Below are 25,624 nucleotides of genomic sequence, written 5' to 3'. Positions count from 1 at the left end.
CTGCGCTCACCAGCAGTGAGCCCAGCTTCTGGCCGAGTGGCACTCCCCCTGTGGGAGCGCACTGACCACCAGGGGGCAGCTCCTGTATTGAGTGTCTGCCCCCTGGTGGTCAGTGCACATCATAGCAACTGGTCGGTCCGCCATTCGGTCGATTTGCATATTAGTTTTTTATTATATAGGACTAGAGGCCCGGTGCACGAAATTCGTGCACTGGGGGAGGGTGTCCCTCAGCCCAACCTGCACAGTCTCCAATCTGGGACCCCTCAGGGGATGTCTGACTGCCTCTTTAGGCCCGACAGGGATCAGGCCTAAAGAGGCAGTCAGACATCCCTTTCACAATCCGGGACTGCTGGCTCCCAACTGCTCGCCTGCCTGCCTGATTGCCCCTAACCACTTCTGCCTGCCAGCCTGATCACCCCCTAACCCAGTGATGGGCAACCTTTTGAGCTTGGTGTGTCAAACTTCGCCAAAAAACTGAGCATAACTCGGGTAGTGTGTCACTTTGAGGAAAAAACTAACTCCAAGACTCTAGTCGCAAATGTTTCATCCTCAGGAGCAGCAAATGTTTCATCCTCGGCATGCTGCCGCGTGTCATCAGAAATGGCTACGCGTGTCAGTGCTGACACGCGTGTCATAGGTTCGCCATCACTGCCCTAACCACTCCCCTGCCAGCCTGATTGACGCCTAACTGCTCCCCTGCCAGCCAGATCATCTCCAAGTGTTCTCCCCTGACAGCCCGGTCACCCCCAAATGCCCTCCCCTGCATATTCTCTCTTTATTAGATAGGGTTTTTTCTTTAACATATTGGACAGCTCTAACTGGTTTGGCTCAGTGGATGGAGTGTCGGCCTGCAGACTCAGGGTCCTGGGTTCGATTCCGGTCAAGGGCATGTACCTTGGTTGGGGGCACATACTGCAGGAGGCAGCTGATCGATGTTTCTCTCTCATAGATGTTTCTAGCCTCTATCCTTTTCCCTTCCTCTCTGTAAAAAATCAATAAAATTTATTTTAAAAAAACCATATTGGACAGTGTACCTGCTGTGGTCTTGACAAAACAGTAAAAATGTAAACCCAAACTAAAAGAGTCATAAAATAAACTCCTTAAACAGGAATTTCATGAGACTTGGAAAGGTGATATCCTGTGGTTGTTTCTTCCTTTTTTTCTTCTCTTTCTTTTTCTTGATGTTTCATCTTTTGTCCTTTCTTACTTTTCTCCTTCTATTCCTTTTCTATCCTCTTTTTCTCTAAACTTTTCCTTTGGTAGAATCATCAGTACTTGACTCACTCCCTGGGGGCGCGGGTGCCTCCCAGCCAGACACCTAGGGCTGCCTCTGGGAGGGGTTGGCGGCATGGGGTCGCAGGCGCCTCCCATCCAGACACCCCGTGCTGCCTCTGGGAGGGGATGGCAGCGTGGGGTTGAGGGCGCCTCCCATCCAGACACCTGGGGCTGCCTCTGGGAGGGGTTGGCGGCGTGGGGTCACGGGCGCCTCCCAGCTGGACACCCCGGGCTGCCTCTGGGAGGGGATGGCGGCGTGGGGTCACGGGCGCCTCCCAGCTGGACACCCCGGGCTGCCTCTGGGAGGGGATGGCGGCGTGGGGTCACGGGCGCCTCCCAAACAGACACCCCGGGCTGCCTCTGGGAGGCGATGGCGGCGTGGGGGACAGTCGCCTCCCAGCCTGACACCGGGGGCTGCTTCTGGGAGGGGATGGCGGCATGGGGTCCCCGGCACCTCCCAGCCGGACACCCGGGCTGCCCGGCTCTCAGCGGCAGCCCTCCCTGGGACTGGGGGACTCCAGCGGGGCTGAGCGACCGCCGCCATCTTGTGGCTATGGTGGCCGCCATTTTGTCGCGGAGGTACGGTTAATATGCATACTACTCTATTATTAGATAGGATTGTCTTTTAGTCCTTACTAGAGAATATGTTTTTATTGATTTTTAGAGGGAGAGGAAGGGAGATGCAGAGGCAGAAATGATATAAGAGAGAAACATTTATGGTTTGCCTCCTATATATATCCTGACTGGGGATTGAACCCAAAACCTAGGCATATGTCCTGATGGGGAATTGAACCCACAGCCTTTTTAGTGTGTGGGATGACACTCCAACCAATTGAGCCACTCGTTCGGGGCTAGAGTCTTCTTATCTATACTAATAAAAGCCTAGGTGGCCCTTGCATGCAATGTCGTCAGAAAATGGCCACCACAAGATGGCCACGTGCACAGCAGAGGTGGGGTCCAGCGGCTGCTCCGCATGGTGAGGCCTCGGGGTTCTGCGGCTCTGTGCGGTGCGGAGGAGGTAGGTCCCCGCAGAGGAGGTGGTTCACGGCAGGGGAGGGCAGTTGTGGGTTATTGGGCCAGCAGAGGAGGCCAGAGGAGGGCAGTTGTGGGCGATCTGGCTGGCAGGGGAGGGCAGTTGTGGGCTATTGGGCCAGCGGGGGAGGGCTGTTGTGGGAGATCAGGCTGGCAGGGGAGCGGTTAGGGGGCAATCAGGCTGGCAGGCAGAAGCAGTTAGGGGTAATCAGGCAGGCAGGCAGGCAAGCAGTTAGGAGCCAGTGGTCCCAGATTGTGAGAGGGATGTCTGACTGCCGGTTTAGACCCGATCCCTGTGAGATCAGGCCTAAACCGGCAGCCAGACATCCCCCAAGGGGTCCCAGACTGGAGAGGGTGCAGGTCGGGCTGAGGGACACCCCTCCCGTGCACGTATTTCGTGCACCAGGCCTCTAGTTTAATAAGAAAAAATACTTATTATGTGCTTGTGATGAGAGAAAGGAAAGAGTCTATCCATCTCTATGCTTGTGAAGCTTCCAAATGTAGAAATGTGGGATACGTCATGAATAATGACTGACAAACTATAACTGTAACAAAATGTTATATATTATGTTTTAACAACTATGTGCCAGGTAGTGTAGATATAGCAATTCATTTACTTATCCTCAAGGTATAGAGTATTAGGAAACTGATTTGCCATCTAAAAGCTGTATTCCCACCTATTTCACACAGCTATTGCATAATAAAATTAGAATCCAATCTATATAATCCCAAACTGACAAGGGTTTAATCCCAACTTAACACTGACCTTCAAAACCAAATTTCTGGCAAAGTAAAATTACCCTCATAAGAATGAACTGAGCTTTGGGGTTCTCAACATAAAATAAAATAAAAACCTATTAGATAAGAGAGATGATATTTAATGTTTTTAATAAATCACCTTTATTTTCTGCAGAAAAATTGGCAATATATATGTGTACTTACTATTTTTTCACTTAAGGTCTAATTTATATTAAAGTTACATGTGTATTTAAATAAATATATCACAAGTAGTCATCTCTTTTGCCTCATTCACGAGAGAAAAAAGAAAGCCAGTGAGCAAGAAACAGACTTCTATTATATCTACTGTTTTGCTAACACATTTGCTTTTCTTACACATACATTATTTTTTAAAAGACTAAGCTAAGGTACACAACCAAGGAAAGAAACAAGTAATGCTTTAAAAAAGATAACCACATCTTCAACTTCCTATCCATTTTTTTACAAACATGCTATGTCTCATAAAATTTTGGGATAAAAAAATCCATTAATTGCTATGATGACAATGCTCATAAGAAAGAAATAGGGCCTGGCTAGTGTGGCTCAGTGGTTGATCTGTGACCCATGAACCAGGAGGTCTCAGTTCGATTCCCAGTCAGGGTACACGCCTGGGTTGCAGGCTCGATCCCTGGAAGGGGGGTGTTGTAGAAGGCAGCCAATGGATGATTCCCTCATTATTATTGTTTCTAGCTCTCTCTCCCTCTTCCTTCCTCTCTGAAATCAATAAAACATATATTTAAAAAAAGAAAGAAATAGGAGTAATAAACTACCAAAATATTTTAAAATCTGAGATTCTTATAAGGAATATATAATTACTTACCTCAGACATAGGGGTTCCCCAGAAGTCATTCTGAAATAAAGTTTTTAAAGGTGTAGATGGATGCAAGTCTTTATTATCCAGTATTGCTGAAACATCATCAAAAACAAAACCACAAAAGAGACTGTTCCAATAGCAGGCAGTAACCACACCTACTATTAAGGTTATTTCCTTGAGGTTAATATCAGCCATCTTTTCCAAAGCACTTGTACACAAAATCTGGGGGTGGGAGGAGGGAGAGAAATTATAAAAGTAAAATGAAATAAGCAACATGTGTTTATTTTTCAAATAAGTACAATTTTAATAGGTGGAGAGTAAGCAAAATAAAGACTAAATGCTAATTATCTCAGATAATTAATTCCTCAAAGCTCAGCTTAAAAGTCATCCATCTCTAAAAAGTATTAGCTGATAACCTCTCCATATTCCTAATAAGACAGAATTAACTGCTCCTTTATATGGTTTTCAAACCTGTATTACAGTCCTTTATTACACCACTTAATCTTTAGACTTATCTTTCTAGCAAGATAGATAGTGAATTCTCCTTATCAATTGTCACAGGTCAGGTGACCATGGGAAATAAATATATAAATAGATATAACTTTTAAAAACTAGTAGGAAGTGCTACTATTTTATTATTTTATGGATCTAAAGATCAACTATTACCTAAATCAGGGGTCCAAACTTGTAGCCTGAAGCCCTGTTTAGTTTGATCAAAAGGTTTTTAAAAATGTGTCTTGAATGCTACTATGCTAGTTGTATAGTAGGCAGTTAAGCCCCATTCTCTTTACCCAGATTGATTTGATTGATTTATGCTATATACCTGGCATCAGGGGCATATGAGTTTATAACCTAGGTCTAAATCATGGATTTTCTTTTTCCCATTACAACACTTTTAATCTAGAGAATGAACTTTATATGTGACAATATATAATTAAATCATTGCTTAGGAAGGATTCATTGAGAGAATGGTTTAGAATAGAAAGGACTACATGAACTGGAAGATACTGAAGAATCCACCCTATGATAAAAAAAAAGGTTGAGAGGTATTCTTACAAGCTGATGATATACTTTTCCAGTCAGAGTAGTATCTTTAATATCATTTTAGCATTATCACTTGTGGATGGCTCCCCAAATTGTCCATATCCAAATCCCATTATCCTGTGAATATGTTACCTTACATGGCAAATGAGACTTTGCAGGTGTGTTTAAATTGAGATTTCTGAGATAAGGAGATTATCCTGGATTATCTGGGTAAACCAATTCAACTGGAAAAGACCTTACAAGTGAAAGAGTTAAAAGGAGTCTAAAAACAGGTCAGACTGATATGATGGCTGGCTGGAGGCCACAAGCCAAGAAGTCAGGGCAGCAATAGGAAACTAATACATCACTCACAGAGCCAGATGATCTGAGATCTGAGGTATATATGTATGAGTTCTGGTTAGATCAGAGAGAAAGAATAGGGTAGAAAGGATAGGCAAAGATTTAAAATCATATGTATGATGTGGGAGATGAAAAAGGGAGTACATAGAAGGTCAGTGATCAAAACAAATCTCACAGGGTGATCTGACATAAATTCCTAACTAGGAAAGTCATGATGGGTATTAACCTCCAGGCCTATAAGAGGTTTATCTTCACCTTATTGTTTTTGTGCATCTAGGTCAACACCCCTTTGAAAGGCTTCTTTTTCAGATCCCTCAGAGGCATAACCACCCTCAAGTGAGCACATAATATAGTTTACTATCATGTACCTTGGTTTCTTTCACTTTCATGCAAATCTTCCTTACATTCCCTCCTTAAATACAAATATAGGAAAGAAACTGTAAAACAGTCATCCTTCGGAGTATTTGAGATCTTGCTTCCCAGCAATGTCATCAGTGTGGCTCAAATAAACTCATAAAAATTCTCTACAGGTTTGGATGTTTCTTACATTGATGATATACAAAAGCCTATGGGAAAATATTAAAGTATATTTAGAATCAGAGAGAAAACCTTAAAAAGAAATGAAACCTTTTTCATTAAAACATTTTTCATTTCTTTAAAAACATTTTTAAAGAAATGAAAAACCCAATCCAACATATCAGGAATGGAAATTAGCTGTATCTTTTGAAGAAATATAGTTTTCAATGAAAAGGGCTTTTTCCATTATGTAAGGGCCCCTTCCTTCCTTCCTTCCTTCCTTCCTTCCTTCCTTCCTTCCTTCCTTCCTTCCTTCCTTCCTTCCTTCCTTCCTTCCTTCCAAGAGAAAGTTTATTTAGAAAGGTATAGAGGTAGTAGAAGTGAGCCAGCTGGGCTACTTAGGCTCAGGAGACAAGTTAGAGGCAAAAGAAGGGCTCTGGGAGCTTAGGAGAGAGCAGGGCAAAGGTAATATGCCTTGGGGGAAGAAGGGGAAGGGCAAGATGCAGGCATCAGGCATGCTCCAAAGAGAGAGCTCTGTAGGGCTTCTCTTGAATCCTGAAGTGGTTTACCATTTCTAAATGGTATAGACTTGTACTTACACACTTATTATCACACACACACACAAAGTTAATGGTGCTTGTTTAAATATTGAAAAGACGGAACAGGTATTTGTTTGCCTCAGCTCCTTCCCAAACATGCTAAAATGACACTAAAGGTGTTAAAAAAAATGGCTATAAATTCACAAGAATGAAGACAATTGTGTGGATGAAAAAAGAGTTCTATGGAACTAATCTCACAGGGTTACTGATCATAAATTCTTAACTGGGCAGGTCATACTGGGTAGTCATGCCCCAGGTATAGCATTTTACTAAAATAATTTTTTGCCTTAAGCAGGCTGTGTCCATTGTTCCTGTGCATCTAAGTTAACATATCTTTGAAATAAACTGTAATCATCCTCAAGAAAGCACATACAGTGGAACCTCGGCTTTACAATTTAATTTGCTCTGGAAGGCTCTTTGAGAAGTGACTTGTTTGAAAATGGAGACATTTTTCCCCATTAGAAATGACATAATGAATTAATTCGTTCCAGACCCACCAGATTCCCTGTTTTTACCTTTCCTACTAGTATATACAGTACATGTTTAATCTATAAATAAACATCTCTTGCTTAAATTTATCAAACCACCCCCCCTACTAGCCTTAAATGAATTGATATTATTGTAATAACCTGGTTACTAATTAACAGGAAAGGAGTAAAGAGAAGGCCAGATAATATAGGCATGGCATTTATGCCAGGAAGCTGCAGTTTAACATTCTGGTCTGTTCCCCACATGGGGGAAGGGACTGGATAATAGATGCATGTCCACTAAGGTCTGGGTGACCTGGGAAAGTGCTTGTCTGTCAATCACACCTGGGAGGGAATCACTGCCTAGAATGGGCATGGCCACCGCAAAGGTAGGAAATCTGAGATACGCAGGCTCCTGAACAAAGAGAGTGCTCTCTTGCACATTGGGTGCCTGGTTCACTTGTTGCACACAGTGGACTAAAGTCAGCTTGATGCTGTGCTGGACTCAACTCCACCATGGAACAGAAACTTTGGACACTGGCTTTGCTTCTAGTTCTGCTGAAGCCCCCAGCTGCCTTTTCCAGGACTAGTTTAAGGGAAATAGAACTTTGAAAACAGAGCGATATAATTACATAGAAATAAAAATCACTCATTCTTCCTGAGATTCTTGGAAAATTCTTTTTTTCAAGTTATCATAAGAACTCCACTCCCACTAGCAACAGAAATTCCACCGAGGCAATTCTCCAATAACAGAATCACTTTCAGCCCTGGTTACAGGGGTAACTTTCAGAAAGTCAGCATGTAGTATCTTCGCTTTTTCACATATCACTGCCTCAGAAATGCTGTCACTGGCTAACTGCTTTCCTTTATCCAAATTTTGCTACCTCTTTAATTGTCTGTGATTATTGTTTTGTGTGCACTTTCACATCCTTAACATTAGCATTTCTGATGGCCTCTTTATGTTTTAAAATTGTGCAAATAATTGATTTTTCCAGCAACAAAAGCATTCTCTCCTTTCTCTGTTGCTGGAGAGATGCTTTTTATCATGCTGAGGTATCAGCATGAAAGGGCCGCCGGGTCCAAAACTGAGTTTTTTTTCTATGAACAACCTGGTCAAAAACCCAAGTGTTCGAGATGGGATACCCTGGTCACGGATCAAACCTGCAACCTTGGCATATAAGGACAAGGCTCTAACCAACTGGGCCACCTGGCCAGGGACCCAATGTTCATTTTTAAATCAGAACCTATTCCCTTTCAACTAGGGAATTTTACAGGGCAACATACAGTATATTTTTGCTAGTTAAATCTGACCCAATTCCCAGTTAGTAACTGAGGGACTCCTTTCATTGGGCAAATAATGCAATCGATTTGTAACATTTTGCCTATTCTACAGCATTTTCATTGTGCTTATCACCCCCAGTCCTCTGGAATGGTGGTTCGTAAAACGGTACAATTAAAACTCAACTAGCTAAATTTTCAGAAGCTTTTAGTCTCCCTTGACCAAAAGCTCTCCCTATAGTGCTTCTCAACCTGAGATCTACTCCTCCTTGAAGAAACAGCCTTTCTCCTTATGAAACAGTCACTGGTTGCTGTATGCATCTGGAAGAAAGGGCATGTGAACCAATTTTATTCAGAGGAGGCATTATGCATTATTATCAAGGACTTATTAATTGGCTAAAATAAATTGATAAATTAGTGACTGATTCATTTTTTAGTGTGCTGAAAGGACTTCAAAGATCACAGCTTACAATCAGGAGATTTCGTCTACTGCAGCAATTTTCAATCTTTTTCATCTCATGGCACACATAAACTAATTACTAAAATTCTGCAGCACATCAAAAAATATTACTATATTTTTTGCCTATCTGACAAAAAAAAGATATAATTTTGATTCATTCACACTGGATGGCTATTGTTGTATTAGCTGTCATTTTTTCATATGACAACTGAAGGGACAAGAGGTCAGTGCCCTGACTAATAGTCAGGTATTTCATGTTTTAAAAATTCTTGTGGCACACCAGTGAAAATTGCTGGCTTACGTAACACTAGAAAAATGACACAGAAGGCAATAGTTCATAGGATAGAAATAATCTAGAGTGGTTTTTTTTGTGTTCTTTTTTCAGAATATACATGATGCTTGATTGCCTTCCCTTTACTTGCCCTTCCCATTTTGGGAAAATTCAGCCTCAACTCAAATCTCATGGATTACAGTACTGCCTCATCCCTAATAATCAGTAAGACAATGGGGATACTGAGACTTCCTCGGAATGAGCCTTCTGGGAGCTGTGAGAGCACACTATCTACCAAAAGGTTGGTCATCAATGCATCCTTTGGATTGATTTATGACCAAAAGGGGGAACTGTGGACAAAAAAATAGAGTTCTATGGAAAGTAACTTCACAAGGTGATCTAATCATAAATTCCTAACTGGGTAGGTCATGGTGGGTAGTAATGCCCCAGGCATGTAACTTTTTAGTAAAAGGTTTACCTTTGCCTTAAGCAAGCCCCTTCCATTGTTTCTGTGCATCTAGGTTAACACATTTTTTTAAACTCTCAAGAAAGACATAATTTTATTACCTATCCTGTAATCCCATCCCACCTTACTTTCTCTCACTTCCAAGTAATCTTCCTTCCATTCCCTCCTCCATCTTTAATTTCAAATGCATAAAAATCTGCAAAACTGTTGTTCTCCAGAACATTTGAGATTTTATTCCCTCTCCAGCATATATTGCCTAAAAAAATAAAACAACTTAGCCAAGTTTACATTCAGTATTGGAATTTTTATAGAATTTGAGTTGCTTTAGTGATAAATGTAATCTACAGGCATTATTGTTTTATTTTGTTCTTTTTTTGTTTGTTCTGTTTTTATTTCATTTTAACATACTAGCTTTATAAAAGTTGTTTAAGTACTGAGAACATTTTGCTTGTTAAGTCTAGCATCTTAAGTCCTTGAATACAAATGAACATATTAAAATTACAAATGCAGTCAATTTTAAATTAAGTCAATTTAACCAAGTTTTAAATGTAAATGACTAAGGTCATTTAGTTCTTTCAATTGGAGTTATCTGTTATTTAAAAAAAGGTGACATACTTTATAAACAATATTTTTAGGCTGAATTTAAAGACCTGAAAAGCACAAAGTTATAAAAATGTTACTTTAAGGAACTTGAATGAATACCATGATTTCTAAATACAGTTAGGTAATAAAAAGTTATGCAGTCACTTTAAGTTGTAAAACAGTTTCATTTAGTAATTGAAATGCTCAGTGTCAACATAATAATCAAAAGTCTAAACTTCATTTAACTTTGGGTATTATCCTCTATCCCAGGCTTGGGCTCATTGTAAATGAGAAGCCTGTTGTAATGAAATAGGGATTGTGGTTCCTTTTTCTTTTTTTTTTAACCTAGAGATAAACCTTACATTCTTGTTAAACATAGTTTTTGAACACTATAAAGTTAAAGCAGAATGGAGAGAGAAAAAAGAAAGAAAAGCAAAAGGGCTTAATGACCACTTGATTAACCAACAATGCGACTATCAGGTAGGTAAGGGTTCTTTGGGACAAAACCCCACATCATTGGTGACTGTCTCCTGAAGTTCCCTTTACATCAATTTTTCTTCCTTCACTAGAAGGAAGCTCTCTACTCCCTCCTTAAAAACTGGTGATATCCACCTTTTCTTAGTTGAGGTCCCATCCCTACCTGCAACCTCTACTTCCACAGGTGGCTTTTTTGGGCAGAACCTCAGATGAATCCACAACTGAGCTCACAAGCATGCACTAGAACTACCTCTCTCCCTTTTTCTCGTTATTAAGCAACCTTGGGTAATCTTTAAAAATTCCATTATCAGCCCTGGATAGTGTGGCTCAGTTGGTTGGAGCATCGTCCCGTGCACTGAAGAGTTGAAGCTTGATTCCTGGTCAGAACACATATCCAGGTGTGGTTTGGTCCCAATTGGGGTATGTTGAGGAGGCAGCTGATCATTATTTCTCTGGAACATTAATGTTTCTCTCTCTCCCTCTCCCTTCCTCACTCTTAAAAAAAAAAATAATCCATTATCTTGGCCCTTTATAAACTTGGTATGGGTAGGGGTTTAAGAAGTACCAAGTGGGTTTAACAATGAGGTGATAATTTTACTGAGTGGATAGCATTAAAAAATGTTTATTAGTTGGACTAGTGGCCCGGTGCACGAAATTCGTGAATTGGGGGGTGGGGTGTCCCTCAGCCTGGCCTGCACCCTCTCCAGTCTGGGACTCCTCAAGGGATATCCGACTGCCGGTTTAGGCCCAATCCCACAGGCCTAAACCGGCAGTCGGACATCCCTCTCACAATCTGGGACTGCTGGCTCCTAACCACTCACCTGCCTGCCTGTCTGATTGACCTTAATCACTCTGCCTGTCGGCCTGATCACCCCCAACTGGCCCCCTGCCACTTTGATTGCCCCCAAATGCCCCCTCTGCTGGCCAGCTCACCCCCAACTGCCCCCCCCAACAGCCTGTTTGCCCCCAACTGCCCCCCCCAACAGCCTGTTTGCCCCCAACTGGCCCCCCACCAGCCTGCTCACCCCCAACTGCCCTCCCCTCCTGGCCTGATCACCCCTAACCGCCTCTGCCTCGGCCCCGCCACCATGGCTTTGTCCGGAAGGACATCCATAAGGTCTCCAGGTCTAATTAGCATATTACCCTTTTATTAGTATAGATATGTGAACTTGGCTAGGCAATAGTAGTAATACTAGTATTCTAAAACTAACCTAGGCGTTGCTACGAAGGTATTTTGTAGATGTAGTTAACATCTACAACCAGATGACTTTAAGTAGCCCTGGTTGGGTAACTCTGTTGCTTGGAGTGTTATCTAGATACGTCAAGGTTATGGGTTTGATTCCATCAGGGCACATAGAAGAATCAACCAATGAATGCATAAATAAGTGGACAGCAAATAGATGTTTTTCTCTCTAAAATCAATAATTTTTTTAAAAATTTTAAAAAAGATGACTTTAAATAAAGGAGATTACATGCCATAATGTGGATAGACCTCATCTAATCAGCTGAATCACCTTAAAAGCAAAACTGAAGTTACCTACCCTGAGAAAAAAATTCCACCTCAAGACTTTAATATTAGGTCCTCAAGAAGAGTTTCTAGCCTGCCAGCCTACTCTACAAATTTCAGATTAAGAGACCCATAATAGTGTAACTCCATTATCTTTATTTGATATATACATACATACAAATGTGTGTGTGTGTGTGTGTGTGTGTGTGTATCCACCCACACATTTCTTTGCTGGTTGTGCCTGGGGACACTCCTGCCTATGGTTATCCTGCTTGATTAAGACTATATATCTAGCCTGGCCGGCATGGCTCAGTGGCTGAGCATTGACCACTTTGATTCCCGGTCAGGGCACATGCCTGGGTTGTGGACTTGATCCCCAGTGTGGGGCATGCAGGAGGCAGCTGATCAATGATTCTCTCTCATCATTGATGTTTCTATCTCCCTCTTCCTCCCTTTCTGAATTCAGTAAAAAAAAAACCCCAAAAACAAATATATATAGTATATATATATATAAATACACACACACATATAGTGTGTGTGTATGTGTGTGTGTGTGTGTGTGTATATATATATATATACACACACACACACACACACATATATATATATATATAAATAAACACTGGATATCTAAAAGGTAAGGGGGGTCTCAGCTTAAAAAGCTAGTCTGGTACTTGTGGCCATATCATCTAGTAGGTTAGCCTGAACTCCTTTAAATGGTGACTTTAGGAGAGCAGGAAGGCAAGTCCCAGTGTGCAAGCTCTTTTCAAGTCTCTGCTTACTGCATTTATACTTTTAAACATCAACAAGCAATGTAAACCCAGAATCAATGTGAGAGAGGTTATAAATGGTTATAGATTTTTTGAAGATTCTCCAAGGGAGGGAGAGAGAGCTAGTTCTCATGCAGGTCAGAAGCTCAGTTGTGGAGTCATCTTAGGTTCTGTCCAAAAGAGCTACCTTCAAGGGTAGAGGTTAGGGGAAAGAGAAAGTGTTACATAAGGGCATAGACAGAGGGAGGCATGATTAACTGGAGGCTGTTACTATAACAATGTAACAAATCACTGTTACATGTTATTCGTGGGAATGCTACAAACTAGATGCTGATGTCCCCCCCAAAATCAGGTTAAATCCTAATGCCCAATATGATGGCATTTGGAGGTGGGGCCTTTAGGATGTGATTACATTGTGAGGGTGGGGCCCTCATAAGTGTGATTAGTATCCTTATAAAAGAGATCCCTTGCCCCTTCTGCCATGAGAGGACACAGAGAAAAGACCCCCTCTATGAATCAGGAAGTGGGTCTTCACCAGACACTGAATCTTCTGATGCTTTGATCTTGGACTTAACCAGACTCCAGAACTGTGAGAAATAAATTCCTGTTTATAAATCATCTAATCTTTAGTCCCATTTTAAAAGCAGCATGAACAGACTAAGGCAGGGAACTTTAAGTTCTTTTTCTAGGCACACAAGCATATTCACACAGATGCATATGGTCTAAGTGGATGGGATGACTGATTTATGCTTGCTTGCAAAAACAGGATGTCACTATATATGTGCAAAAAGTTCAACTGCAAATGAAGACCACTCATGAGCTACATTACAGACATACAAAACAATATAATTCCTTCAACAAAATTATACCGATTGTTCACTTTTTCTAATAATACAACAGTTTAACTGTAGAAAAAATTAACCTGCAGGAAAATATTATATAGATCTGGAAAAATTTAGCCTGAAAAGGAAAGTCTTCTCAGTTCAATAATTTCATGATTATACCTTTTTCAATAGGAATAATCAACTATATTTTATTACTATTTTGTAGTTCATAAAATGTTGGCTTAAGTTTGCAAAGTCTGCATTCACTATGACTCCCACTAATCTTTCCAGTCTCCTCAAGTTGAGAGAAGACAAGTACCTGCTTGCTGCATAGATTCCTCTCCATGACAACAAGGCAAAACAAAACATTTATTATAGACAGGGGATACTAAATTGCTCATGGCCTTGCATTATTTCAGAAGCTGGAAAAGTAAGCTACAACTCATTTTCTTGATAAGGCAGCAAAACGGCAATGGAAGTAACATCTAAGGAATGAACATAGGTTGATTGATAAAGAGAACAGAGGTAGCAATTACTAAAGGCAAGTCTTTCTTGTGAAATGAATTTGGTCAGATAAAACTACTCATAAAACCACAGAGAAGAAAGAAGGCAGGTCCAGGCAAGTGTTTCTGTAGTAAAGCCATTTATAAAATTGTCACATAAATCCCTTCTCTTGGTGAAAATTGACTAATGAAGAAAATATGCTAAAAAAAATGGTGAGTTTTAGCAATTTTCTTCAAAATTATAGAAAGTGACAGAACTAGAACTTGAGTTAAATTTCTTGATTCTGAGTTAGTTACAAACATACTATAGTGCATTATGACCTACACCATAGATAACTCATTTTAAGCTCAAAATTATTTTTAGAATGAGTAAAATAATAAAATTCAAGCAAGAATTTGCATTTAGTCAGGACTGTAATTGAGATCTAGGTTGCAATCTTAGCTTCCTTAATTATCAGGAAATTACTTAGTTTCTCTGAACCTGTTTTCACTATTAAAAAATGAGAATAAAACATATCATTAAAAAATAAAACAAATGAACAACAACAAAAATTTACCATTAGACCATATACCTTGAGTTGTTGGGAATATAAATATGAACAACAGGGTGAGGGAAGTAATGGTAGAAAAAAACAATACAGACAAAATAAAACTAGTAAAAGAATAAACAGGGCCCTGGCTCATGTGTCTCAGTGGTTGAGTGTCGTCCCTTGCAGGTTTACTGAAAGTTTGCAGGTTTGATTGTCAGTCAGGGCACATAGCCAGGTTTCAGGGTTAATCCCCAATTGCGGGGTGCAAGAGACAGCCGATTGATGTTTTGCTCTCACATCAATGTTTCTCCCTCTCCCTTCCTCTCTCTCTAAAAATCAATATAAAAAATAAAAATAAATAGGAACTAATAGCTACAATGAATGAAAAAACAAGAAAAATAAGGTGCTAATATGTACTTAAGAAATATTACATTTCATACCTATCTTCCCCTGCTAAATTATGACTTAAAAACACTGAGAATGAACAGTATTTAATTTGCCCTGGCCAAGTGGCTCAGTTGGTTGGAGCACTGTCCTGTAAACCAAAGGGTTGCTGGTTGGATTCTGGATTGAGGGTTCAATCACTGCTCTGAGCACAGATGGGAGGCAACTGATGGATGTTTCTCTCTTCTCTCTCCCTTCCTTTATAAAAGTCAATAAAAATAATATCCTCCGGTGAGGATAAAAAATAAAAAGGCTTATTACTGGGAAAAGAAGATTATTTAATTCACCTTCTTGAGTAAACAAAGTTATATAATTAGAATATGAAAAATTTACTATAAATTGCAAGATTGAAGTACAAGCACTTTATGAATATTGGTTAATAGCATGCCTGAGGAGGCAGTATAGCAGATTCAAGCAGGTACTCCAGCCAGAAAGATTGTGTTCAATCACATAATTTAAGATTGAGCAGGATACTTAACCTCTCCAAGTATCAGTTTCTTAACTTAGTTGGAAAATGAGAACAATATAAACACCCATTTCACTGGATTGCTATGAAGATTTAATGGCAAAGCTATAATACTCAGATCAGTATGGTATTGGTAAAAACACAAGCACATAGATCAATAAACAGAATAGAGAGCCCAGAAATAAAGAAATCAGGAGTATACAATGAGGAAAGGATAACCTCTTTAATAGATGGTGATGGGAAAAGTGGAGAGCTACCGGCAGAAAAAATGCAAGTGGACCACTACCTTACACTACTCACAAAAATCAACCAAAATGAATTAAAGATTTGAACATAAGTCCTGAAATAGTAAAAATCCTAGAAGACAACAGGGGGTAACCCCTTCACATTGCTCTCTTGACAATGGTTTTTTGTTTTTAAAACCAAAAGCAAAGGCAACCAAAGCCAAAATAAACAAGTGGGACTAGGTCAAACCAAAAAGCTTCTGAACATCAACAAAAGGAAAACAAAACCTACGAAATAGGAGAAAATATTTGCAAATATATATCTGATAAAATATATATCTGTATAAAGAACTCCTATAACTCAACAGCAAAAAACCAACAAACACGCCCCCACGCCTCCCAAATATCAGATTAAAAATGGGCCGAGGAACTTTTTCCAAAGACACAAATGGCCAACAGGTAAATGAAAAGCTGCTCATTGCAAATCATCAGAGAAATGCAAATGAAAACCACAATGAGATATCACCTTACACCTGTTAGAATGGCTGTCATCAAAAAACAAGAGATAAGTATTGTCAAGGATGAGAAGACAAGAACCCTGTGCATTGCTGGTGGGAATGTAAACTGGTGCAGCCACTGTGGAAAAAGTATGGAGGTTCCTCCAAAAAATTAAACATAAAACTACCATATTATCCCGAATTCTATCCTGGATATCCGAAGGAAACAAAATCATTTTCAAAGAAATATCTGCACTCCCATATTTATTGCAGACTGATTACAACAGCCAAGCCATGGAAACAAACTAAGTGCCCATGGAGAGATGAATGGATACAAAAAATGTGGTGTATATACACAATGAAATATTAACCAGCCATAACAACGAAGAAAAGAAACCCTGTCATTTGCATGAATGGACCTTGAGGGTATTAAGTAAAGTGAAATAGGTCAGATAGAGAGAGAGAAATATCGTACACTCTCACTTACCTGTGGAATTAAAAAAAAAATGAACACATAGAAAAGATTGATAAAAAGTTAAATTTCCAGTTATAAGTTCTGCAGATATAATGTAGACCATAGCTTTTAGGTGTTTGTTTTTTAATAATGAATAGTATTTGACATATTTCAGTAAAGGATTAGGAAAAACGACAAATCTAATGTCTTTAAACAGCTCTCTCAAAAGTTATTTGTTTTTATTTTTCACTAAGCTATTTCTACTGAGCTCTATAAACCAGCCACGTGTTTTGTAAAGAAACCTATTATTTATTTTAATAGAAAAATGTATTATCAGCCGAAACCGGTTTGGCTCAGTGGATAGAGCGTCGGCCTGCGGACTCAAGGGTCCCGGGTTCGATTCCGGTCAAGGGCATGTACCTTGGTTGCGGGCACATCTCCAGTAGGGGGTGTGCAGGAGGCAGCTGATCGATGTTTCTCTCTCATCGATGTTTCTAACTCTCTGTCCCTCTCTCTTCCTCTCTGTAAAAAATCAATAAAAAGTAAAAAAAAAAAAAAATGTATTATCAGTTATAGTGAGGGAAAGAAGTGATTTAAAAAAAAAAAAGATAAAAATAAAAGACACTAGTCCAAACAGTTGAAAATGCCTTTTAGAGTTCAAATCTACAGCTTCTTGAGAAAGTATCATACTGCAGAATGGCTGGGAGAAGAGGGAAGAGCAAAACTTGCACAAATAAGAGTTGTAAACACCCAAGGTGCTTTCTTAGAAGGGCACCTGCGCACCCAGGTAAATGACGGGAACGGTGAGAGCTGAGGCCCCTTCTCTCTCCACCCGCAGCAGCGGCCAGACCCGTTCCCACCTCTCCTCTAGAGCTTTCACCCCCCCCCCCGCCCCCCCCCTCACTCCTCTGGCGCAGACCCAGGCGCACAGGTGAGGCGGGCGGGGTCCGCGGGGGCGGGGTCCGCAGTCAATTCTTCACTCGCGCCCAAATGAGGATCTCCATCGCGCGCCCCTCGCTCCACTGTACAGAGACAGATTCTGAAACCAAAAAAGGCTAAAACTTTCCTTCTCCCTAGTCTTCCTACCGAGAGCACCACCCAGGTCCATAGCTAGCAAACGCCTAAGGAGAAGGTGGGGTCTTCCCACCCCTGGACCCGGACCGGGCCCTTCCTCCCCCATGGAAAGAGCTCCTCTAAGCCGGGACAGCTCCCCTAAACTCCTCCCCGGCCGCTGACCGCCCGCCCGCCCATACCTGAGAGCGGTTCCACCAGGGAATGGCTTAGGGAAACCTCAGGAAAAGCGGGCCAGCGAGCGACGCCACCAAAGGGACAGTCATGGTCTACCTCGTCCAGGTCCGTAGCCCAGACGCGCCCCGGCCGCGGCAGCGCCTCCCGCCTCCCGCCTCCCGCCTCCGGGTGGATCCCCACCGCCCCAGTTCGCTCGCAGCCTCGCGTTGCACGCCGGGAAAGGCCTCCCTCCCCTATTCCGATACTTCAGTTCCCAGGATGCGCCAGCCTCCAAGAAGAACTGCACCCTGGGATTTGGAGTCCTAATTCTTCGCCTTCCCCCTCGTCCTTAACGCAGAGTCCTGGGAACCCGCTGGGGAATCTAAACGTAAAGCATCACCCACGGTCGTGAAATGTAGGCTCCTTTTGCATCCGGGACCTTGTTCCAGCCTTGGCTGGGTGGAGGATGGTGTCGCCTAGCAGCCGCCGCCGCTATTGCTTGCTGGGAACCAGTTGGCGGGATCCAGTGTCGGCTTGGAACCGCGCTGGGGAGCCTAGTTGCGGGGCCCGGCTTGGTGGATGCGGTAGATAAGAAACCTCCGCTGGTTGCCAGGCGTGCTGGGTGGATCCTGGTGAGCAGGAGCAGCGAATCTCTTCCCACGCAGGTTCTTTAAGCCTCAGGGCCCGTGTGCAATAGCCCAGCTTCCCCGCTCCTTAGTCCTTGCTTCGAAATCCGTCTGCCTTCTTGCTTCAGCCCTGTTTACTCCGACCCTGATGCACCCCTGATGCACTCATTTCAATCGTTTATTTATGCACTCCACTTCACCCCCCCCTCCCCGCCCCCCTCGGTTCCTGCTCCTCCGAATCAGAGGTCAGGTCCAGCCTTCCAAGCACCCCCGCGCTTGGCACCATTAGATGTTCGCGCGCCTTGGTGGTAAAGAGCTTGGAGAAGGTTATTCAAAATCTTAGTTCTGACCCAAATTAGTTTTAGCAAGAGAGCTGTCATAGTTTATTTAGCCGGTACAATAATGGATGGTTTGTATCAACTGCTATAATTTTGATGAAGTCTGTTTTACTCACATATTTGTTACACAATTAAGGAGCCATAGCATAGCTCTTTGCTAACACCAGACAAAGTTATAATGACGTAACCTATAAAAATTGTAAATTACTGTAAAAACAGTAATGCTGTTTACTTTGAAAATGCTAATGTCCGCCTGTTTCGTTTCAGAAGATAAAGCATTGCTAAAGAATTCAAGATGCCACCTAATATAAACTGGAAAGAAATAATAAAAGTTGACCCAGATGACCTGCCTCGTCAAGAAAAATTGGCAGATGATTTATTGGTTTCTTTATCCAAGGTGCTTAATTGACAAATAATACATAGATATAAACACATAACTATGCTGAATCTAAGTTGTCCGTGAAGTCATGAGTGGTTTAACTGGAAGAATTTTTATATTTTGCTTAAGGGTTATAAAATAGTTGCTTTTCTGTTTACTTAGGTGGAAGTAAATGAGCTAAAAAATGAAAGTCAAGAAAACGTGATACACCTTTTCAGGATTACTCAGTCACTAATGAAGGTTTGTATGTAGTAGGTTTTAAAGACAGTTTTGACTATTGGAAAAATTTAATGATCTGTTCTTAAATAAGTTAATCTTTGTGAAAGTACTTTGTAATATCTAAATCACCACTAAAAATGAGATATCATCACATGTGACTGAGAATTTTAGTGTGTAAAAACATTGCTAGTTTTTGCTCTAAAGTTCCTAAAAGAATATGTAGGGGAAACAGAATATGTATGCTTAAAACTAACTTAGGGAGGTCCTCTGTTAGTTACATTAGCATAATCTTGAGGTAGAAATGAAAAATGCAGATGACTGCTATAGGGATTTGTTAGAAGGGGAAGAGAGTTAAGGTCAAAGACTGATGTTGTCTTAGGCAAGTGGAAGGCAGTGGGAAAATGTTGAGGAGATTCTAGAGCTGGAGGCTACCATAAATAAAAACTGGGAATTGAAAATGTGTATATTCTTTACAGTTGAGGAGACAAGTGCAAAAAGTTTATAGCAGCTTACAGAGGAAACATATGGTGGGTAACTGTATAGTTTGACAGCCTTGCTATTTTATGTTGTCAGCAGTGAGGACTCATTAAAGGATTTTGAGCCACAATTGATAGATACAAAAATATGCATTAGGAAGGCTAACGTGGATATGTTAATAGGACAAATTGAAGGATATAACATAAGGAAGGAGATTAGACATAAAATTATGGACTAGAATAATGACAGAATTAAAAAAAAGAAATAGAAAAGAGAAAAAGATATTGGAAAACATTACAAAGGAAACATTAGCAATACTTGATATAAGACTTGAGAGAAAGAGGAAGCAAAGATGTTTTAAACTGTTAAGAATCTATAAATTATAGCCTTAAGAAGGAAATCATGTAGTATTCATGTAACAGATATTTATTGAATGTCTCCGTGTGACAGGCACTACAGACACTAAGTATTGGGAGAGCAAATAAAATTCTCATTTTCAGTTCTTACATTCTAGTTTAAAGGCATACTAATGTTACATTTTTTAAAAAAATATTTAGATGAAAGCTCAAGAAGCAGAGCTGGCTTTGGAAGAAATTGATAAAGCTGGAGAAGAACAAGCAAAAGTTGGTAAATACCTTGAGAAAAGCTTATTGTGTTAAAGAGATTAGCCAAAGAACATATGTGCAAATTCCATGGACACAGACAACAGAGTGGTGAAGATCAGAGGGAGGTGGGGTTGGGCGCTGTGTGGAGGTGAGCAAAGGGAGGGAAAATAGGAGACGTCTGTAATAGCGTCAACAATTTTTAGAAAGTTTATGCTGTTAGATAGTGGATTCCATTTATTCACTGAGCAATAGAGAATTAGCTTTACTATAGTCTATAAAATTTGTATATTCTATTTTGAAAGATCACTCCTACTTTATGGGTCTGGTATAAAATAATATTTTTCCTCTTACATAACAACCATATAAAAATCATAATGGAATCTTTAAAAAGATTTAACTTTATTGAAATTTATTTAAAAGCTTGATAAATCTGACCAATTGGAACATTTATCTTTTTTTTAAAAACAGAAAATAAATTCCAAACTGAATTAATGAGACTGGAAAATGAACTGGAGGTAAGTCCTTTTGTATTCTCTAGGGTATAATTGCTGTTAATTTTATTATTGGAACTAGAGGCCCAGTGCATGATTTAATCATGCACCTGGTGCACCAGCGGGCTGGCTGTCCGCCGGTGCACCAGGCCTTCCGAAAGCCTCCGGCGCGGCGGAGGCTTTCGAAAGCCCTTGTGCCGGAGCAGACAGCCGGCCAGCTCCCCCGCTTTGGCTTTTGATCGCGGGGGAGCTGGCCGGCTGTCCGCCGGTGCACCAGGCCTTCCGAAAGCCTCCGGCGCGGCGGAGGCTTTTGAAAGCCCTTGTGCCGGAGCAGACAGCCGGCCAGCTCCCCCGCTTTGGCTTTTGATCGCGGGGGAGCTGTCCGGCTGTCCGCCAGTGCACCAGGCCTTCCGAAAGCCTCCGGCGCAGCCATGACACAGACGCTTCCAGTTTATGGAAGATAAAGCATGAAATATAGTAGAGATTACTAGATCTGGAGTAAGACTATGTGAGTTCAAATCCTGATTCTTTTATATGTTAACTCGGTGAATTTTGTTTTTTATTTCCTATTGTATATTCTGCTTGTAGGATAATACCAACTACTCCCAATAAATACTAAGTAAATTATAAAGTCTGATCCATTCTGTGTTAGTGTTTGGCCTGAGAGTTGCTGTTAGAATAGAAGAACAGGGCTATTGGAGATGTTAGTAAGAAAGTGGTTGAAGTGATGATTATGAAATCCTAGCTGAATAGGCAAGTAAGTCAAGATTGGAGTGGTGTGAGAGGTTAGGGAGAAGAAGAATCAAGGGATTAAAGGGTCCTGTGAGGTCAAAGGCAGGTATACTGGAAATAATGCAGAGAATGTTCCTGCCTGGACAAGATCCTGGTGTGGGTGTGGGAGTGGGAGTTAATAATGAATTCTAGAAGCAAGTTAAAAAAAAAGAAGACCAAGAGTGAAAGTTATCCTGTATAATAAAAGCCCCGCAACCGAATGGCAGAATGATGGGTCGGTCAACCAGTTGCTATGATGCGCACTGACCACCAGCGGGCAGACGCTCAAGGAAGGATGAGCGGCGCTCCCACAGCAGGCAGATCCCCGCATGCTATGCCTCCCACCAGTGCACAAATCCCATACACCGGGCCTCTAGTGTAGATTTAAATATTGCTTAGAGAGGCTTTTGATGGAAGACAATGAATTTTGCGAGCAAGTGGTTAGGAAGTTGGTAGTTTGCTTCTATCATGAGTAGGTAGAGATCTGTAGCTGGGTATACTGAGGTTTTGCAGAATAGTGCAGGGATGATAGCCTGGAATTTGCATAAGTAAATCATCACCTCTTGACCCTGAAATATGTGGATATAATTGAGTATTTTCCAATTGACAAGAGTTTCAAAGGAACTTAGTATACTAAAGGAGCCAATTGCAACTAAGGCAAGGAGTTGGAAAGGATGATTCAGTAAAAACAATTGGGGATGTAAAATACTACCTTATCTTGAAGAGGATTTTCAATAGCACAATGGAAAATGTTTGAAGCAGGGAAAGAAGGAGAACAATTTAGTTAAGGTAGGGTAACAATCTGATGAAGACATGAACGTGAGACAGATTAGATGACCAAAGGATTTGAAGTTTTGGATCATGACCCAAAATAACAGGAATGTAAAGTGAAATGGATTTAGTCTGCTGCAAGATTTTAAAGATAATCAAAGTCTGGGCAGTCCAATACAGTAGCACTAATCACTTGTGGCTATTTACATTTAAATTCATTATAATTAAAATTAAGCATTCAGTTCTTTAGTTGCACTAGCCACATTTCAAGTGCTCGTTAGCTACATGTGGATAGTGGCTCCTATGCTGGACAGTGCAGAGAACATTCTATTGTAGAAAGTCCTATTGGATAATACTGGTCTAAATAGTCTGTGATATAAGAGTAAGGGCAGGTTCAGTCAGAAAAAGACAAGTATCACATTATCTCACTTATATGTGGAATTTGATGAACAAAATAAACTGACGAACAAAATAGATCTAGAGGCATTAAAGCATGAAACAAACTGACGAATTTCAGACTGAAGGGGGTAGGGGGTGGGAAGAGATTAACCAAAGAATTTATATGCATATACACATAACCCATGAACAGACAATAGTTTGGTGAAGGGCTGAGGCGGGGGCAGGAGCAGGGTGGAGGGGGGGTGGTCAATGGGGAAAAAAGGTGACATTTGTAATACTTTCAATAATAAAATTTTAAAAAGTGTAAGGGCAGGTTAACACCAGGGCTCAGTGACTGGGATGAAGGCTCTGGTGGTTTGTAGTCTGGTTTCAGAGCTCTGCTATTCAGGGGAAACCTAGATAGTTCATCATCTATTTTCCGTGCCTTGACAGTTTAGTCTGGCTCAGAAGCTATAACAGAGCCTGAGTAATTCACCGTCGATTCTTCATAGGTCTGGGTGGCTCAGGAAGAGCTTTAGAGGGTTGTCAACCTATGAACTAAATCTTAAATAAGCCAAATTTTTAAATATGTTTCTTAAGGTAATATGACTTTAAATATTATAATACACATTTAAAGTCAAGATAGTTGTTTGTTGTTGATTTATTTTAATCTCTAAATATTGGATTAATTTATACTTTTGGTTTATTTAAGATGGCACAACAGTCTACAGGTGGACGTGACACTCGGTTTTTACGTGATGAAATTCACCAACTTGAAAAGCAATTGGAACAGAAAGATAGAGAATTGGAGGACATGGAAAAGGAGTTGGAGAAAGAGAAGAAAGTTAATGAACAAGTAAGGCACATTTTTTTCAATGAATCTTAACTGTGTAAGTTACCTAAAAAACACCTGTTTATGCTTTTTATAATTAATGATGATAACTATCAGTTTTTATGGTTGTATTTTTATGTGAAAATTAATGTAAACTTATCAATAAGGTTTTATATTATAACTAGAGGCCTGATGCACGAAAATTCATGCAAGAGTAGGCCTTCCTTCCTCTGGCTGCCGGCACCGGCTTCCCTCTGGCACCCGGGACCCAGGCTGCCGGCACCAGCTTCCCTCTTGCACCTGGGACCCAGGCTTCCCTCCGGCCCCGGCTTTGTCAGGAAGGACGTCTGGAATGACGTCTGGAAGATGTTGGTCTAATTAGCATATTATCCTTTTATTATTATAGATTTGTGTTGTCATCACATCTTCATAATGGGTCAGGTACTTCTAGTGAATATGACTTGGAGATTAATTCTTTATATTTGGAGGTACATTTTTTTCAGGACTACAATTGTTTACATGAAATTGATTATTTGGTCTGGAAAATAGGAATGAAGAAATTAATAGACATTTAAAAAATTGTTTTTTATATCTGCCATAGTTTATTTTGGGAAAAAAGGTATTTTTTATAATTCCTTTATATTAGTAATAGACTTAGAAATTAATCCTTTAATGATGTATTTATAATGATTAATCAGATTTCTTCTTTTGAGGTATATTTCACATTATATAATATATAGGGTCTTAAAAAGTTGTGCTGATGCCAGTATTTTGTAAATCAATGCATACTTTATTTTTTCCAATGCATACTTTAAATCATGACATTTCATCTTTTATACGAGCATAATTTCCTATTACCTCTTACATTAGTCCTTATAAAATAATTCATGCTGTGTTCTAAATTTTGTTTGAGGAAAAAAAGTTTTTTGTAGATAAGTTTGTATTTCCTGTCAGAAAATAACATGTTTTACTTTTGGCTCAGCTGTCAGTAAAATTAGTACAGAATTGGATGCCTACCTGTGGTAACTGTTCCATACCTGATGCCCAGAAGCTTTTCCTACCTTTGTGCCCTTTAGAAGGTCAATGTTGTATTACATCTTGATAATCTTCTTCCATCCACTGGTTATACATTTGAAGTAAACAACAGAGATTTTTTTAGGTGATTTTCTATTTAAAGAGAATCCATCATAGATTAATTTATAAGAAAAAGCATCCCCATTCTTGATATATCTATATTACTATATAATTTTGAAGAATCATGCAGTGTAAAAAGTATGGATTGATGCCATCTAAAGGTTAGGATTAAACTCTTAGAGCATTATCTGTTTTGTTGACTCAGTAAAACATAACAGACCTGTGGATTTCTTAATAATCATAAAGGATCCAACATATGCTATACAGTAATACAGTTGCTTAGGGGGATGTCTGTCTGTGTGGTTTTCTGTCTGGCCCGTATATTAGTCAACTTCTTACTACTCATACCACACACCCTTAGATAATCATAGCTACCTGTTCATTCAGTTCTTAAACTACTATCTTGATTAATAGGCACACACACAGAAAACTTGAATATATGGCCTATATACTTTGCAGCTGCTAGGTTCCTTAAAATGGAATATGTCTATGAATTGCTCTGACAGTTTCTTTTTTGTTCATAACCAGTCATTCAGTTTTACTGAGTATTTACAGCATGCCAGATAATATGCTAAGTACTAGGGATATAGTGGGCAACTAATTGTATTCTATTTCTCCATGATATTCACTGTCAATAATAATTGTAACATAGAGATAATGTAATACTTTAGGGGTACATATGTATATAAGAATATTTGGGGATACTCTGGGGAATAATACCTAAATCAGTCTTGATATTCAGGAAATGATCTGTAAATTG

General features: G+C 40.3%; 2 protein-coding genes across 8 annotated transcripts in view; one reads left to right on the top strand and one right to left on the bottom strand.

Moving 5' to 3' along the window:
- TMTC3 (transmembrane O-mannosyltransferase targeting cadherins 3) overlaps positions 1-18,064 on the bottom strand; it is a 73,064-nt gene extending 55,000 nt beyond the window's left edge. Inside the window, exons 1-2 of the mRNA XM_079775643.1 lie at positions 17,870-18,064; positions 3,905-4,120 (exon numbers count right to left, since the gene is read on the bottom strand). Of these exons, the coding sequence (XP_079631769.1) occupies positions 3,905-4,093 (189 nt within the window). The 5' untranslated portion in view covers positions 4,094-4,120; positions 17,870-18,064. The remainder of the gene's footprint in view (positions 1-3,904; positions 4,121-17,869) is intronic.
- A 196-nt stretch (positions 18,065-18,260) lies between these two features.
- Positions 18,261-25,624, top strand: part of CEP290 (centrosomal protein 290) — a 119,152-nt gene continuing 111,788 nt past the window's right edge. For 2 of the 7 annotated variants that reach the window (XM_079774229.1, XM_079774228.1), the window contains exons 1-6: positions 18,261-18,475; positions 19,075-19,204; positions 19,349-19,426; positions 20,440-20,509; positions 20,956-21,002; positions 23,611-23,754. In XM_079774229.1, the coding sequence (XP_079630355.1) occupies positions 19,103-19,204; positions 19,349-19,426; positions 20,440-20,509; positions 20,956-21,002; positions 23,611-23,754 (441 nt within the window). In that variant the 5' untranslated portion in view covers positions 18,261-18,475; positions 19,075-19,102. Of the gene's footprint in view, positions 18,796-19,074; positions 19,205-19,348; positions 19,427-20,439; positions 20,510-20,955; positions 21,003-23,610; positions 23,755-25,624 lie in introns of all 7 variants that reach the window. The other 5 variants (XM_079774227.1, XM_079774223.1, XM_079774226.1 and 2 more) reach the window with 4 other exon arrangements.

This window comes from Cnephaeus nilssonii (assembly GCF_951640355.1).
Source record: "Cnephaeus nilssonii genome assembly, chromosome: 6".
NCBI lineage: Eukaryota > Metazoa > Chordata > Mammalia > Chiroptera > Vespertilionidae > Cnephaeus > Cnephaeus nilssonii.
The sequence above is the reverse complement of the archived record's forward strand: the minus strand, read 5'-3'. Positions and strand labels throughout refer to the sequence as shown.